This window comes from Canis lupus, chromosome 3, assembly GCF_003254725.2.
Source record: "Canis lupus dingo isolate Sandy chromosome 3, ASM325472v2, whole genome shotgun sequence".
NCBI lineage: Eukaryota > Metazoa > Chordata > Mammalia > Carnivora > Canidae > Canis > Canis lupus.
In genome coordinates this window covers 59726067-59741827 of record NC_064245.1, presented here as the reverse complement: position 1 = coordinate 59741827, position 15761 = coordinate 59726067, and the positions used below count along the sequence as shown (strand labels likewise).

General features: G+C 61.8%; 1 protein-coding gene across 1 annotated transcript in view; it reads right to left on the bottom strand.

Annotated features, from left to right (window-relative positions):
• Positions 1-15761, bottom strand: part of SORCS2 (sortilin related VPS10 domain containing receptor 2) — a 459215-nt gene that overhangs the window by 22067 nt on the left and 421387 nt on the right. The window contains exons 12-17 of the mRNA XM_025437086.3: positions 13486-13562; positions 7907-7998; positions 7013-7120; positions 2046-2166; positions 1020-1153; positions 234-362 (exon numbers count right to left, since the gene is read on the bottom strand). Of these exons, the coding sequence (XP_025292871.3) occupies positions 234-362; positions 1020-1153; positions 2046-2166; positions 7013-7120; positions 7907-7998; positions 13486-13562 (661 nt within the window). The remainder of the gene's footprint in view (positions 1-233; positions 363-1019; positions 1154-2045; positions 2167-7012; positions 7121-7906; positions 7999-13485; positions 13563-15761) is intronic.

Genomic DNA, 15761 nt, shown 5'->3' with positions numbered 1-15761 from the left:
CCTTAAGAGACAAGGTCCTGGGAACTCCTGACACTGTGGGTTTATAGCTTTAGGTACCTAATCCTTCCGTTCCTTGTTCAGAGGCAGCTCAGAGCACAGACCCCCCTGGTGCTGCCTCACGAGGGCTGAGATGGGGACCCTGCAGGGTCAATGACAGGACATCGTCAGCTGCCTCCCCTTGCCATGGTGGCTCTGCCCCTGGAGGGAGACGAAGAGGCCCGTGCCGTGCTCACCCGAGGCTGCTGGTGTAGGTCTGGCCCAGCACACAGTCGTCTGGCGGGGACAGGGGGTTAAACCAGAAGTTGGCAAAGCACTTGTTGGCATCGGACTCTGAGGAGGGGGAGCGCTCAAATCCGTAGTCGCTGGAGGAGAGAGAACCGGGTTGGGAGGTAGGCACCAGTGGGGATGGGGGCCTGGCTGGGGGGAGGCCTCACGGCAAGGGTCTGCTATGACCGTTTATGGGATCACAGGCAAGTCCACGTGGCCCTGTCCAGCCTGAACATCAGCTACCTTCCAGGTGAGAAGGCATGCAGAGGGGATTCTGGGAACTCACAGGAGAGCAGTGAGCCCAGCCTGGGTGTCCTGGAGGGCTGCCTGGAGGAGGTGCACCAATCCCAAAGGAGATTAGAGACAGCCAGGGGAGGGGGGAGAGGCACTGCACAAGCCCGCCCACCCCCCCACCCCCCGTTGGTGACATTGGTGAAGGGAGATGCAGGAGGAGGGGTGGCCAGCACATAATGGGGAGCAGGACGGCAAGGGTTGAGGATGGCTAGGGAGGCAGGCGCTGGGCCAGGGGCTTCCTGAACAAGGCTCTGGGAGTCTGGGAAGGCTGGGTGGGCGCCGCTAGCTCCCAGGACACCCTCCTGATTCCTGGCACCCATCCCCCCACCGCACCCCTGGGTTCCCCAAGCTCCTCGCACTCCCCCCGGGGGCACAGCTGGACCTGGCGCTGGCCCTGGCGCACAGCAAGAGGCGGCAGGAGGACCGCGAGCCTGAGACCCGTGCCGGGCGGTCCTCACCAGAGGAAGTCCGACTCGCGGCACCTGCACACCCGGGACTCCAGGGCCGACGTGAAGCTCCTCCCCTTGATGCACCAGGACGTGGACTTCCTCTTGCGGAAGCTCCTCTGCTGGCCCATGATGCAGCGGTCGCCCTGCAGCGGGACGCGGGGTGAGAGCCCGCCCAGGAGGGCCGACTGCCCTCCAGAGGCTGGACTGCCCACCCTGCCGTCTCCAGGACAGCCGATCCTCAGCCCCCGGCAGCCGTCGGCGCACAGGGCATGTGCCCTTTCCCAGATGGGGAAACCAAGGCCCAGGACGGGGTTGGCGGGCCTGAGGTCCCGCTGGGGCAGCCTCCCTCCCATCCCAGCCCGCAAGCATCCATTGAGCACCCACTGTGTACACGCTCCCCCTGGCCTGAGGGGCTGCAGGGCCGCTGGAAACCAGGTCCCTGTTACATTTCTCTTCGTCCCCTAGACCTGCAGAGTGCACACCTGTGCAGGAGCTCGGAGGAGCCGCGGCCTCCGGGGCGTGTGTGGACACAGCAGGCCCTGCCCCCGCCCCACAACAGTGACAGGAGCAGCAACAGGTGCGAGGTGCGGGAACCCCAGCCGTCCTGGAACCCTGGCCCTCCTGTCACAGTTCTGGCAGCACGACCTGGTCTGGACTGCAGGGGAGCCACTTCCAGCCCTTATTTCGCTTCATGTGACTACTCTTTTTGTTCCAGAAACATCTGTGTGTCTGAGATTCTGGGGTGGGCTGTCCCAGACCCCGCCCCGGGGGTGTTAGGTCATGTATAGCGCAGGCCCCGCAGCACCGCCTACCCTGGGACGAACCCGGGATCCCAAGCACGCGGGACCGCACGGTTGGCTCGGAGCCCCCAGCCCAGAGCAGCCCAGGCGCCGGGCGGGGCCCTCAAGTCCAGCAGAAGGCCGGGTCTGAGGGCCGCCGGGTCCTGGGAAGCCCTCGGGGGTGGGGCTCCCGGTGCCGCCGCGCAGGACGGGGGCTGGCCGCGGAGGGGCCGCCCTGCCCGGTGCCCAGGCCCACCTTGAGGTCGGTGAGGTCCCAGGAGCCATAGTCGTCCTCGCTGCACTGCCTGGAGAAGGACGGCCGGAAGTCCACCTTGACGAGCTCCCAGTCGGAGCGGAAGCTGATGTGGCCAAAGACGCTGCGGACGGAGGGTGGCAGGGAGGGAAGTCACCCTAGCCCGGCCCGCGGCCTGGCACAAACCACCTCCCCTGGGCCTCGGCTCCCGCGGTGCAGCGGGCACAGTGACACCGCCCCTGGCCTCGCAGACCGTGCCGGGACACCCCAGTACCCCAGCACCCAGCTCCTGGCCACCCGGCCCCCTGGCACCCCAGTACCGCTGACCCCCCGGCCGCCTGGTATCTTGGCCCCCTGGGCCCTGGCACCACAGCCCCCGGCCCCCAGCAAAGTGTCCAGCGGGCCACAGGTATGTGGTCCCAACACCGGTGTCCACACAACTGGCACACGCTGTCTGTGGCTCATGGATTGTACAGGTGGGTGTTGCCCCCCCATGGCCCCCCTCAATGGACGAGAAAGTGGGCGCAGTCATGTCAGGAGCCCAGAACCCCCAGCTGCCACCCAGGCCTTTCCACTGCCTTCCACGGTCCTCGCTTCTGTTCTGAAGATGACAGGGGGTCAGCTGGCTGCTGCCGGGCTTCTCCTGCCTCTGTCAGTGTCACTGAGCCAGGGGTCTGCGCCTGGGACCCCCGGGTCAGGGGCACCACGGGGGGATTTGTGCCTGGGACCCCCAGGTCAGGGGTACCAGGCTGGGGTGTCTGTGCCTGGGACACCCAGCTCTGCTGAGTGGGGCCACAAGCTGTTTTTCCAGGCACAACCGGGGATCCAAGGAGAAGTAGGAGTCAGCACGTTGCTGGCAGCGGCAGGACGGGAAGGACGCAGCCCGTGCTCACATCCTGCTCCCCATGCGGCCCCAGCCTTGGCGAGTGGAGGAAGCAGGGATGGACACCCCGGTGCTCTCTAAAGGGCCGCCATTCACGGGGCACCCGTCATGGGCTCGGGGCTCCATCTGTGCCGTCTGCTCTAATCCCCACCATGGACTTGTGAGGTGAGTCCACCCCTATTTTACAGAAAGGGAGACTGAGGCACAGAGAGGTTGAGTAACTTGCCCCAGGTCACACAGGTTGTCTGAGCCATTTCCTCTTCCTCAGTGCTCACTGACCATATACCCAGATCCCTTCCTCTCTGCAAGGACTGCTGTTTCAGGGGCTTCCCTTGGACTCCAAAGACAACCAGAGAAGAGGGCCCCTGCCTGCACTTCCGGTCCTTCCCCAGTCCATCCTACAGCATTCAGGACATATCACTAGAGGCTGAGCATCTGGGTGGGGGAGGTTATACACCCTGCTATACTCAGTCCCTTTCCAAGCATGCTGACAGGGACTGATGCTTGGGGAAGGACAGTCGTGATCTGAAACGGTCCTAACCCCACTCCAAGGTGGCAGGTGAGAAGTGTCTTGGAGTGTTTTCTTGGGGACCTGATGGCTGGCTCTGAATATCCGAGCCTGATATGTGAAGAGGAGTTTGTGTTCCTAAGGCAGCTCTGAGCCAGGCAGGCCCCATGTCCCGTGTGTGACCTTGGGCAGGTTCCCTCCCTCTGTGTACCTCAGTTTCCGTGGCTTTAAAATGGGGATGATAGCCGTGCCCTTTCAGGATGGTTGGTGTGGGCTCCCGGCGCACAGGAGGAGCTTCACACACACAATGCCACAATTCCTCTGCTCCGACACAGACCCACGAAGTAGGTACTGTTATCTGTACTTTGCAGATGAAATCCCCACCTCTGCACCCTGGCCGGGGGCCTCTGACGGTCCTCGGGGACCTTGGGCCTCCTGCTGTCCCAGCCTCAACCTTTCCCTGCGGTCAGTGCCCTTGTCTCCCGTCCCCCAGAACGAAGCCTGCTGGGTCGGTTATGGAAACAGGGTGTGAGGGTCTTAGCTCCATAGGGATGCTCTGGGCACCCCTGCCGCCGAGCGGCCTGTCCCCCTCCTGAAAACCACGTTATCCTGAGAACAGCTCGTGCGCTGCACCCGCACAAACACGACACAGCCCGACGCATGCCCATCACGCACCCCACGGCTGGGCCCTTTCCCACACCTGTGAGCCCGCATTTCTGGCTCCTGCTTTCCGCTCTGCGGACGGCAGCCCTGCGACACGGCCTGCACGCACACCCCAAACAGAGCCCTGCCCTCGCCCACACACACGGTGGCAACCTGCTGGGGCCCAGGAGGAGCCGGCCTCCATCCCGCCCCTGACCTGAGCCTGGAATGTGACATAACGTGACATGACGCGTCTCCAGGCAGGGGCACGGCAGCGACCAGGTGTCCAGGGGAAGCACCCCACCCAGGGTCTCTAGGATGGCATCACGGGGTCCCCGCCCTCTGCTCTGCTCTCGGGACCAAGGTCAGCTGAGGTGACGGGGGGCCGCACCCACCACTCCCTTGGTGCAGAACTGCTGAGATGTTAGCACCTGTGAAAAGGGGGGCAGGGGGATAAATCCCTCCGTGGACATTTCCTATGAGGACAAAATGAGATCACGTATGAAAACACCCCGTCACATAGAGGGGGGCTCAGCACAGCGTCCCCTCGGCCCTTGTCCAAGGGGCCGTACTGGGGAAGAGGTAGGGAGGGCACCAGGCTGCCTCTGTCCTGGGGGTGGCAGGGAAGGCCCCCCGGGGATGGGTCACTAAAACCGAGTTTAAGTCCACCAGGAATTCAGAGGCTGCCCATCCCGAGGGAGGACCCGCACTCCCTGTTCCTGCGTCCCTCTGGCCCACGCCATCTGAGTTCCCAGGAGCCTGGGGGTGGGCACAGAAGTGGTGGCGGTCAGTGGCGGTCAGCAGCCGTGGGCTGACCAGGACTGTTGTGCTCCCAGCCCTGCCCCGGCAGCCGGAGGAACTTGGGGTGCCTTCACATGATCTCCCCGCTAACGAGGGGACGGCCTGGAGCCGCGCAGGTGGAGGCGGGCCTGGGCGTGGCGGGCAGCATTGTTGGTGCTGGGCAGTTTCCTGCCAGGTTCGGCCTGAGGCTGGAGGCTTATCCAGGTGGGCCTCTTTGGGGTGTTCAGGAGGGCAAGACAGATGGGAGAGCGGACAGGGCCGCAGGGTGGAGGCTGCCGTGGGCTAGGAGGGGATCACGCCAGGGAAAGGCTCCCAGGCCAGAAATCCACTCCTGGGGGAGGGCCCGCGGCCACCCCGGGCCGAGCAGGCGGGGTAGGGGGGTCATGCAGCCGGCTGTCCCCCTGGCCAGGCCCACCCGCCACAGGAAAGAGGGAGCCGGAGCGGGCAGTCAGTCCAGATCCTAACAGGGGAACGCACTGGCTCCTTCTCAAGCCGCCGCTTGTCCTTGGGCCTGTGTCTTATCCATCTGGTCCCAGTTCAAGATCAGCTGCTCCGAGATGCCCAGGACACCTGTCAGACCCCAGCATGCTGGCCCTGGGACTCCAGCATCTTTCATGCTAGTGACAAAGCATGCCGGGTGCCACTCTTCACTTAAATCTGATCTGTCTGCCAATCTGGACCAAGGCTCTGGGGGGTCCTCAGTGTCCCCAGGGCCAGGAACAGGGGGCAGCACGTTGCAGGCCTTGTTGGGATGACCGGAGGAGGGCTGGCCTACGGGGCCTCTGCTGCGGTGCAGAGCCAGGGGCGCTCAGTCAGTGGGAGGGCGCCTCCCTTGGGGAGCTTCCGCCCTGTCCCAGGGAGAAGGAGGACGCAGGGAGACTGACCGCATGCAGACTGGGTGTTCACAGTGCGGGTGTCCTCTCTGCCGCCTGACGGAGCAGGAACGTTGTGGGGCCCTGCGGCTGCCTCAACACACTTCCACAAACAGGGCTGCAAACAACAGAGGCTTATCCTTCACAGGGTGGGGCCCTAGGGGAAGGTCCTTCCTGCCTCTTCCAGCTCCCAGTGGGTGCTCCCTGCAGATTCCAGATCCCAGCGAGTGCTCCCTGCAGATCCCACCAGGTGCTCCCTGCAGATCCCAGATCCCGCAGATGCTCCCAGCTGTCCTGGGATCCTGGCCTCCTCCAGCCTCCGCCTGGGCTCACACTCTCCCTGCGTGATGGTCTTCATCCTTCTCCTTCTTATAAGGACGTAGGATTAGCTCCCCATGCCCCCCACCCCCAAGCAGCGTGACCTCATCCTGATTCATCACATCTGCGAAGACCCTGTTTCCACACAGTCACAGGTTCCGGGTAGATGTGCATTTTGGGGAACCTGGCCTCCCCCATGCGGGTGTTATCAGTAAAAGGCAGGAGGGCACAGAGCCGCGCCCCATTGCACCCACCAAGGTGCACACCAAGAATCGGCAGAGCCATTAGGAATGCAGAGTCTCAGACCCCTGCCCTGGCCTGTGGATCAGCTCTGCCCAAACAAGCCCCCAGGTGGTTGGCTCGCTCAGGAAGGACCTTCCACAGCTGGACCCCGTTTACCCAGGCTCTGGCCCCGTGCACCCTATTTCAATTCCTACCCCCTCAGATCCCAACAGGGATGCCCGATGCCCCTTCGCCCCCTCCTCACTGTGCCCAGAGTGAGGCCTGGCACCCCACGGACCTGAGCTGCAGTCTCAGAGCCCAGCCTGACCCAGGCCACAGCCTGGCTCCGCCCCTCTGCCCATGTGGGTGTCGGGTCCTCACTGGGAAGCAGGCCTGGGAGCCCCTCCAGGTGCCAACAGCTCGTCATAACAATGGTGATGAAGATGACGGCTGCGAAGGCAGCTTGGGGCAGTGGTCCACTCGAGCTGCCCCGACTCGGTTCCAGCCCTCACCACCCAGGCCATCCTGAGTAGGTGACAGATGTCCCCGGGGGTGACAGAGGACAGTGGGCAGTAAGACACAAGGAGGCAGGTGCCAGGTTGGAGACGAGAGTGAGGAGGATGGGGAGGGAGGTGAGGAGTCCCGTGCTGACCATGCCTCGGAGCAGCAAGGTCCACCTCGGGGTCAGCTGCCCTCTGCCCGCCCACCTCCTGTGGCCACTCACGTCATGACCAGCGTCTCGTCCCCCGGCTCACTCAGCAGCCCGTCCACGAACACCGAGGTGCTGGTGAAGTTGTGTGTGCTCCAGGTGAGGCCCTCGTCCACGCTGAACCTGCCGGAAGAAGGGGTGTCAGCGCCGCAGGCGGGCAGGAGCGCTCCCCATGGCCAGGACCTGCTGCCCTGCTGGATCCAGCCCTGCCCGGGGCCAGTGCTGCCCAGCTGAGGTGCTGGGAGAAGAGCCGGCCCAGTGTGCTCTCTCTCTCGGGGGGCCGTGTAGCCGCCCGCCAGCACCACGGGGCCTCCGCCTCTCCTTAGGCTACAGCAAGGAGCTCGGGCGTGTCGTCTGGGTACCGTGAAGCTGCTTTGCAGCCCTTGGACTACGGTTATCTGGGCCTTGGAACATCCAGCTCAGCCCCAGCCAATGCCCGAGCCCAGCCCAGGGGGTGCCAGGCCAGGGACAGAAGCTTACTGCCCCCGCAATGCATCGTATCACGGAGTCACCAGCTTGCAGTGCAGGAAACTCTTTTTCAGACTCAAGTGATATCAGCTTCCTAGCAGCTTCCTGAGCGGCACCTTCTGAGTCCGGAGTTCACACCTGCCCTCACTTCCCCACAAACGCCCTCCAGAGGTCTGAAGCTGACCCAAACGCGCTCTCACCTGGGCACATCCTGCTGGCCTCCTTGCCTGGCCCTGCCTCCTCCCCTTGACTAACTTGTTGATGGACATCACCTCCTCTGGGAAGCCCTCCCAGGCCTCCCTCCAGCCAGCCCCTTGACCGTGCCGTGCCATTTCCCTGCATCCCCCTGCCTGCCCTAGAGCAGCTCCCAGGAGGCAGAGCCCTGCCCGCACTGCCTGCCCTGGCCCCTGCCCCCATGCTGCCCCCCACCCCCTGCATTACTTGAGGATCTTCAAGGGGATGGAGGTGTCCTTGATTGCTGCGATCACGCCGCCGTGGTCCAGGTAGAGGACGTGGTGCTCCTCCTCGAACACCTGCAGAGGGGACAGGTGACACTCTGAGGGCAGGTCACCCTCCGGGGGCAGAGCAGTGAACACACGGGGGCTGCGGGGCACCAGCAGAGGCCAGCTCCCCGAGGCAGGGCCAGCCTGGGGCTCCCCTGTCCCCCAGGCCCTCCCCACGCTCCCCCACACCACCAGACTCTGCCCGCGGGATGACTGAACGAGCGTGGCGGTGTCTGGACCACTGACATAAGAACGTTGCACAACGTCCGCCCCCTGCCCAGGAAAAGCTCACCCACCAATGTGGTGGACGACGTGAAGGTGAGAAAGAAATCACAGACGTCAGCAAAGCTCTATTTGACATTAAGACCCAGCTGACATGCCGCCTCTTCCAGGAAGCCCTCCCTGAAGCCAGGCTGGGTGGGGAATGTCTCTGGGCCCCGGGCTACACTATTTGTCATCAGCTCCTCCAGCCGGGAGGCTCCTCCCAGGCAGGGCCTGAGTCCCCTTCGTGGCCCAGCTGAGAGCTGAGAGTGCCTGTGGGCGGCGAGCCGTGTGGGGATGAAAGAAAGGATGGATGAGTAAGGGAGTGAATGAATGAATGGCCGCTAAGTCTTCAGGTGACGCATGGTCATGAGGCCTGGACAGGGCTCACACAGGAGGAAGCTTCCCTGGTGGCCTTGGGCTCATGAGGAAGCCAGGCCGGGGTGGGGGTGCAGGCCAGGGCCTCGCCACAGGCAGGAGGCAGGGGTGCAGCTCCTAAGGCGCCAGGGCGCAGGGGCCTCTGCTTCATCATCCGTGAGCGCAAATGTCTAGGGCTCCACCCTGCCCAGAGGGGGCGCTGGCACCTCCCCTGCACCTCTCCCAGGGAGGGGCCCCACCACTGACCACACTCACCTCCCACCCGCCCCCCACCACGCCCTCCACCCCGCGTCCTGCTGGCTCCCGGAAAATCAGCGCCACCTCCTGACCATCTGAGCGTCAGGACCTGTGGGTGTGCTGGCAGGAGTGCAGGGAAGCTCCGGAGGAGACGGGATGGATCCAGGACCGCCCCCCCACACACACCCACATGCACACACACCCACACACATGCACCCTAGTCCCTCGCCCCGGAACAGGAGGAGACAGGATGGAGCAAGGACCACCCCCCTACGCACATGCACACACACACGCATGCGTGCGTACACACATATGCACACACATGCACATACACACATACACATGCACCCTAACAACTCGTCCCAGGACAGGAGACTGGATGGAGGCAGGACCACCCCCCTACACGCTCACACACACACACACACACACACGCATGCAGATCCCAGCCCCTCACCCCCGGGGACAGAGCCAGGACCACCCCCTACACACACACACACACACACGCACACACACGCACATGCACGCATACAAATGCACACGTGTGCACACACACAGCTCAGCCCCTTGCCCAGGGCCAGCGCAGTCCTCCGTGCCAGCCTGTCCAGGTCTCCACAAGTGGTGGCGTGCGGGCTGGCCGAGCCGGCCATCTGTGCATTGGGGGCCCGGGGGCAGGGGCCACGGAGCTGGGGGTGATGTGGCCCCACTTAGCGCTGGGCCAGGCCCGAACAAGTGTGGCTCAGCCGGCCCCTGCAAGCAGACGCCCACCCTGCCTGGGCGGGTGGACCTGAAAGCTTCCTGACTTGGAGGGAATGTTCTAGGAGATGACTGAGCGGGAGCAGGAAACTGTCAACAGAACTTCAGGAGGCACCTTCGCCTTCTCCCCGCTCCTCCATCACGAGTCTTTCCTTATTCGAGGGTCGGATTTTCGGGGAGCCAGCAGGACACAGTGTGGAGGGCGTGGTGGGGGGCGCGGTGTGGAGGGCGTGGTGCGGGGGGCACGGAGCAGAGGCCCCACATCCTAGGAATGTGGAACTTTAGCAGACCTGGGTGGGTGCAGCCCTGACATACATCACATCCTCCAGCCCCAACCCCTTCCAGCGGCCCTCCCCTCCCCCGAGGCTTTTAGAATCCCCTCCAAACCCTTTCATGGCCTCCAGGGCTCTGCAGGAGATGCCCCCCCTACTTTCTCCCACCCTCACACACACCAGCCACCCTGGCCTCCTTTTCCTGAACATGCTGCAGGTCCTTCGCACACGCTGCTCCCTCAGCCTGCAAGGCTCTTCCCCAGATAACTCCACCTCCTCCAAGTCCTGCTGGGGTTTCCCACGGCTCACAGGAATTCTCTAGCAAACACCATGACTTGAATAAGGAAGAAAGGCCACTTAGGAGAAATGGTGGAAACCCTGCCCTCTCCCCCTTACTTAGTATTTAGAGCAGGAGGCTGTCAGGTCAGGAGAAGTGACCCAGAAAAGGGGCAGCTACAGGACCAAGCACGGTGGAGCCCCTCCAGGACCCCAGCAGGCACCCTGCAGGGGTGCGGTGGGCCAGGCTGGGTCGGCTCAGCTGAGTTGCAGGCCAGCTTCTCCAGGAGAACCCAGAAAGCAGTCTGCTTGCTTGTTTGCTTGCTTGCTTGCTTTTTTCCTTTTCTTTTTTTTTAAGATTGTATTTATTTATTCATGAGAGACAAAGAGAGAGAGAGGCAGAGACACAGACAGAGGGAGACATAGTCTCCCTGTGGGGAGCCCGATGTGGGACTCGATCCCAGGACTCCAGGATCATGCCCTGACCCAAAGGCAGATGTTCAACCGCTGAGCCACCCAGGCATCCCATGAACTCTGCTTTCAAACATGTCTGCAGGCGGGAGTCGCAGCGCGGGACGAGAAGGAAGAGGGCAGGGTGGTCAGCGTGGTGGCCTTGGCTGCACGTACATGGTCCTGTTAATGGCAACCACGCTCAGAGGTCATTTCCTCATTTTCCAAAGAGAGACCAGGGGTGCAGAGACGCACAGGGTTTGTCTGAAGCCCCATAGCTGGTAGCTGGCAAAGCCAGGACGGACCCCGGGGCCTGGAACCCAGCCCCCGGCCTTCCACCGTGACTCCTAGTCCGTGGGCCTCCTGTCTCCACCAGCAGGACACACCCAGTGGGAGGAGGACAGGCTGTGTTTTGGGTGTGACGAGGCTGCAGGCTGGAGTGGGGGCTCACGGCAGTAACTTGGGTGCTCCCCAGATACACCCCTGCAGCACTCACTCCCCAGGCTTGTGGCCCCATCTGCAGGGGTCGGAGGAGTAGGTGTGTCTGATGTTGTCCCTCTTAACCATTCGCTCAGGAAGGTGCTACTGGAGGACGCATGAACAGAGGTAGAGGTTCCTGGATGAGGGAGGTGACAGTCTGCAGATCTTAGGACACTGCATGGAAGGAAGGTTCATAACATTCCTCCCCAAGTGTCCACCCATCCAACAGACCCAGCGCTCCGGGTCCTCTGTTTGGGTGTTGGAGTCCAGAGGTAGAGATGAAGTCTCCCCTTGGGCGCTGCTTCCATTGCTCTGAACTTGCGGAGGGTCTGTCTGCCCCACAGGAACCCCCATTCTTGCTCCATTGGGGGTCTGATCCATGTTCTTTCTTGGGGGATCAGGCCGTGGGGCTAAATGTGGTCCAAGGGAACCACCCCAAGTGGGTTCTCAGGGCCTGTTTGTCCCAGAGCAGGGGCCCTGGCTACCCTGGGCTGTGCCTCCTGCCCGCTGGCGCTGGCTCCCCCCGGAGAACGGGCAGGGCACGGGCACATCTCACTCCCAAGATAGGGTATCTCCCAGTTACCCCAGGGGGTGCCCCAGAGCAACCCCACTCCCATTAGCCTGGGACTCAGGAAGAAGGGAGTCTGGGTCCTGACCCCCACCAATGGGGCTGGAGGGGCTTTGAACACCCATCGCCGTGGTTTCGGTGCCTTGATCAGCAGCCCCTCTGCGCCCGCCGCAGGCAGTGGGGCCCAGGGGCAGGCGGTGTCCCCTTCCCATCGCGCCCCTTCCCGCCTCCCCTGCACCCCAGGCTCCGAGGAGACTCCTTGAATGTTTCCTGCTTTGTTATTTTCATCATCCTAGGGAACTCGTGTTTTTAAAAGGTTATGTCCATTAAGCGGATACACGCTGTCATCTGTAATTCCGATTCTGAGAGTTCTCCTGGGACGTCTGACGTCCCTGACAATCTGCCTACACTCAGTAGGCTGCTCTGCCTCGAGTGACTGTCCAGCCTGTCCTCGGCCACCGCCGCCGCCGCCTCCCACCCCCCAGTGAACGCCAAACCCCGCAGAGCACCTGTTCTCGCACATAGGCACACAGCACCCCTCCTCTGCTCCCCGGGCTCTGGCACCCCTACCCCGCACCTCTGCCCCGCAAGGCCAGGCCTCCCGCTCCCCACCGGAACCAGCGTTCCAATTCCCACATCCCCAAGTGTGGAACCCCAGCAAGTTCCTCTACAACAGGGGTCACTGGGGATACCTCACCATCGGTTTCTACAAAATTAGAACACCTTGTCTGCTTCACCCTGGCCTCCTTAATCTCACGGGGGGGGGCATGCTTCCTTAATAAATGGACAGACGGTGACCTTTAAGGAAGTTTGGGCACATTTCACAGGTTTTAGCAAAATAGAAATATTCTGACACAGTAAGTCTCTTTTGCCCTTTTTAAAATTCCTTGTTTCTTGCATATGATTAAAAATGTCAGGGCCTTATACCCAGGCTGTAGGTAGATGGGGTACCTTTGGGCTTGACATATTTGTCCTGAGCGTGACCTGGGCGGTGGGGGGTGGCTACAAGTGGAACCTCACCATGGAAAACCTGCCCCAAAGTACAGCTCCTGACGCTGTCTGGAAGGGCAGACACACACGAAAGTTTAGTGCATTTTCTGCAGTGTGAAAAGCAGGGGCTGTCACTCCATGCAGTTGGTGGACCTGACGCCGGCTCCTTGACGGTGTGCCCGTGACTGCACTGCCGGGGACGCTGGCGCCCGCAGCCCACTGCCCGCCCCCCAAGCGGAGAATGTCAGCTCCACGTGGGCCCTGTGCAGAGGAACCCTGGCAGGTCCAACCATCTCCTACAGAACTGCTTCTCCACTTTCTCTTCTCAGGCCCACTGCTACCTCGAATCCTCACCCCTGCACGCCTCCCAGGCCCCCAGCACAGACTCTGCAAGGCTCCGTCAAGCCTGTTCCTCCCTCACTTTCTCCTTTTCTTCCATGTCTTTGCCATATACCCAACAGTCACCCCTGCCAGGGACCTGGGTATCACCTATAGTCCCTGCGTCCTGTCCTCGGGGCTCCCAGAAGAGCTCAGCCCCAGCCTCCAAGGCACCGTGTGGCTCCCCACCAGGATGGCAGCTCCAGCCCCATCCCTGGCATTCACTGCCTTTGCTTAGACCCCCACAGTAACAGGTCTGACCATGTGAAGACACAGGTCAGGTCTCTAACCCCCCAGCAGTGGCTTACATGGCAGACATTAGTACCTGCTAAGAGGAGCCCTGTGTTCCCCCAGTCAGGCTGGCTGGAGGGTGAATACCTAAGTCTCAGAACTCCTCTGGGAGGGGAGGGGACCACAGATCCAATCATCAGCAGAATGGGTATGGGGCAGGTGTCAGGCCCCCTGCCTCCTTACCTGCCGCCAGGTGTGCCCGCAGTCTGACGTGATGTACATTTCTTCCTTATATTCCACCAGCTGTGAGCCCAGGTTACCTGGTCCAGAGAACAGGGGCAGGGTTGCTCTTAGGATCGGCCAGCTTTGGGCCTTTCCAAGGTCTGTGCCCAGACAAATCCCCACACAAGAGTTATGTATGCCCTGAGTCTCCATCTCCCACACTCAAAGCCACCCACAGGCATGCCCCCTCTGCCTTCTCCTTATACTCACCGGCCTACAGAACCCCTGTGTCTGGGCTCTGGGTCCTAGTCTATGCAGTAACGGATGAGCCTGGCCCAAAGAAAGCCAGCCTCAGGCAGCCCCGGCAGGGCCCTGACACAGGCGGAGTGCAGGCACTTGAGGGGTCCACAGGGAATAAGTGGTTCAAGAATAAATGTGGAGTGCCAATCAGGGGCTGGCTAGGAGAATATGCTCCAGGCGGGCCAGGGTGGGGTCATGAGGGCGCCTGGCAGGTTTTATACTGGGGGCAGGACACAGCTGGTTTGCATTTGGAGCCAGCTTCCCAGGGCTGGGTTTAGGGGAGACCAGAGGTCCAGGGCAGCATGGGAAGTACAAGTGAGAGGTTGGCTAAGCCCATCCATCCATCCACCCATCCATCCACCCACCCATCCATCCATCTACCCATCCATCCATCCATCTATCCATCCACCCATCCATCCATCCACCCATCCATCCATCCACCCATCCATCCATCTACCCATCCATCCATCCATCCATCCACCCATCCATCCATCCACCCATCCATCCATCTATCCATCCATCCATCCATCCATCCATCCATCCATCCATCCATCATCCATCCATCCACTCATCCCTCCATCATCCATCAATGGATCCTTTATTAATTTATCCACCCATCCACTCACCTGTCATCCCTCCATCCCCATATTTCTCTTCATCAACTCCACCCACTCACCCATTCCTGCACTTATTCAACAGGATTTGCTGAGAACCTGCTCTCTGCCCAGCCCCTGTGCTGAGCCATGGGGGGTCGGAGCTGAATAAACCACAGCCTCTGCTCAGCCCAGTGGGGAAGAAGTGTGCCATGCAACTACACACAGAGCCAGGATATCTGGAAGCCCAAGGAATCGTGAGAGCAGACAGGGGACAACTAATGGACCCAGGAAGGAAGGCCTTCAAGAGGAGACTCCCACAGGGAGTGACCGCCAAGCTGTACCTGGAGAGACAAAGGCGTGCTGGCCAAGGGAGAAGGAAAGGGTGTGCCTGGTGGAGACAACAGCCTGGTCAGTGGTGTGGAGGTGGGAAGGCACGTGGTGGAGACAGGGGCAGAGGGGCAGGTGCTGAACTGGGTACCCTCTCTCCACCTGGCAAACAGAAGGTGCTGAGAGATGGCCGTGAATGCATGAAAGGAGCAGGTGAACGAATGAATGGAATGGCGGGGGTGGGAGGGGAGGAGGGCTGCCCCTGATCTCCACAGCAGTGCAGATGCCAGCAGACACGCGCCGGCCTGCATGCATCACACGCGGAGGCGCGCGGCGAGTGCTGCGGCGTCAGTAAGACTCGGCAGGCGAGCTCCTGTCTGGGCTTCCGCGGTGCAGATGTCTATCTTCTAAGGGATGCTATCTGCTTTCCTTGCTCCGTCTCCCAGAGCTGTCAGGCTGCCAGTCACCCGACAGGCATTGGGGAAAAATAAAGGGAAATTCACGGAATGCATCCCCAGGCTGTCAGAGCAGAAGGCCTGAGAAACACGGAGGTGGTGCCCTCATTTTACAGATGGGGAAACTGAGGCCCAGGGGATGTGACTAAGGGAGGGGCAGGGAGGCTGCAGAGGGCCCACCCTCTCTGTGCAGGGCCTGGGGGTTCGGCTGGGCAACCCAGTCTCTGAGTGAGCACAGTGAGTGACATGCGTCCAGATCCTCACAGCATCCGTGGGCAGCCAGGGAGTGCGTTCTGGGTGTGGGAGGCCTTTGAGTCATGGAAACATTTAAAATTGTGCCTTTTGTATTTTCGTTGAGAATTTGGGGATTCATCCAACCAGAACAGTGCCTTTGAGGGACCGGGAGGCAGGCGCGCCCTGTGGGTGTCCCCTCACTCGGGAGCCTGGGTTGGGTTTCAGGCTTCCTGAGTGACAGTCTGCAGGTGGGGCAGGTAATCCCACTCCTGAGCTCCCGCTTGCTCCCCTGTAAAGGGGTGGGGGGTGGTGAACCTCTCTGGCCTGGTGCCGCGATTAGGAGCTCAGTGCCTGGACAGAGGGAAGGCCTGTCCAGACATCTGCT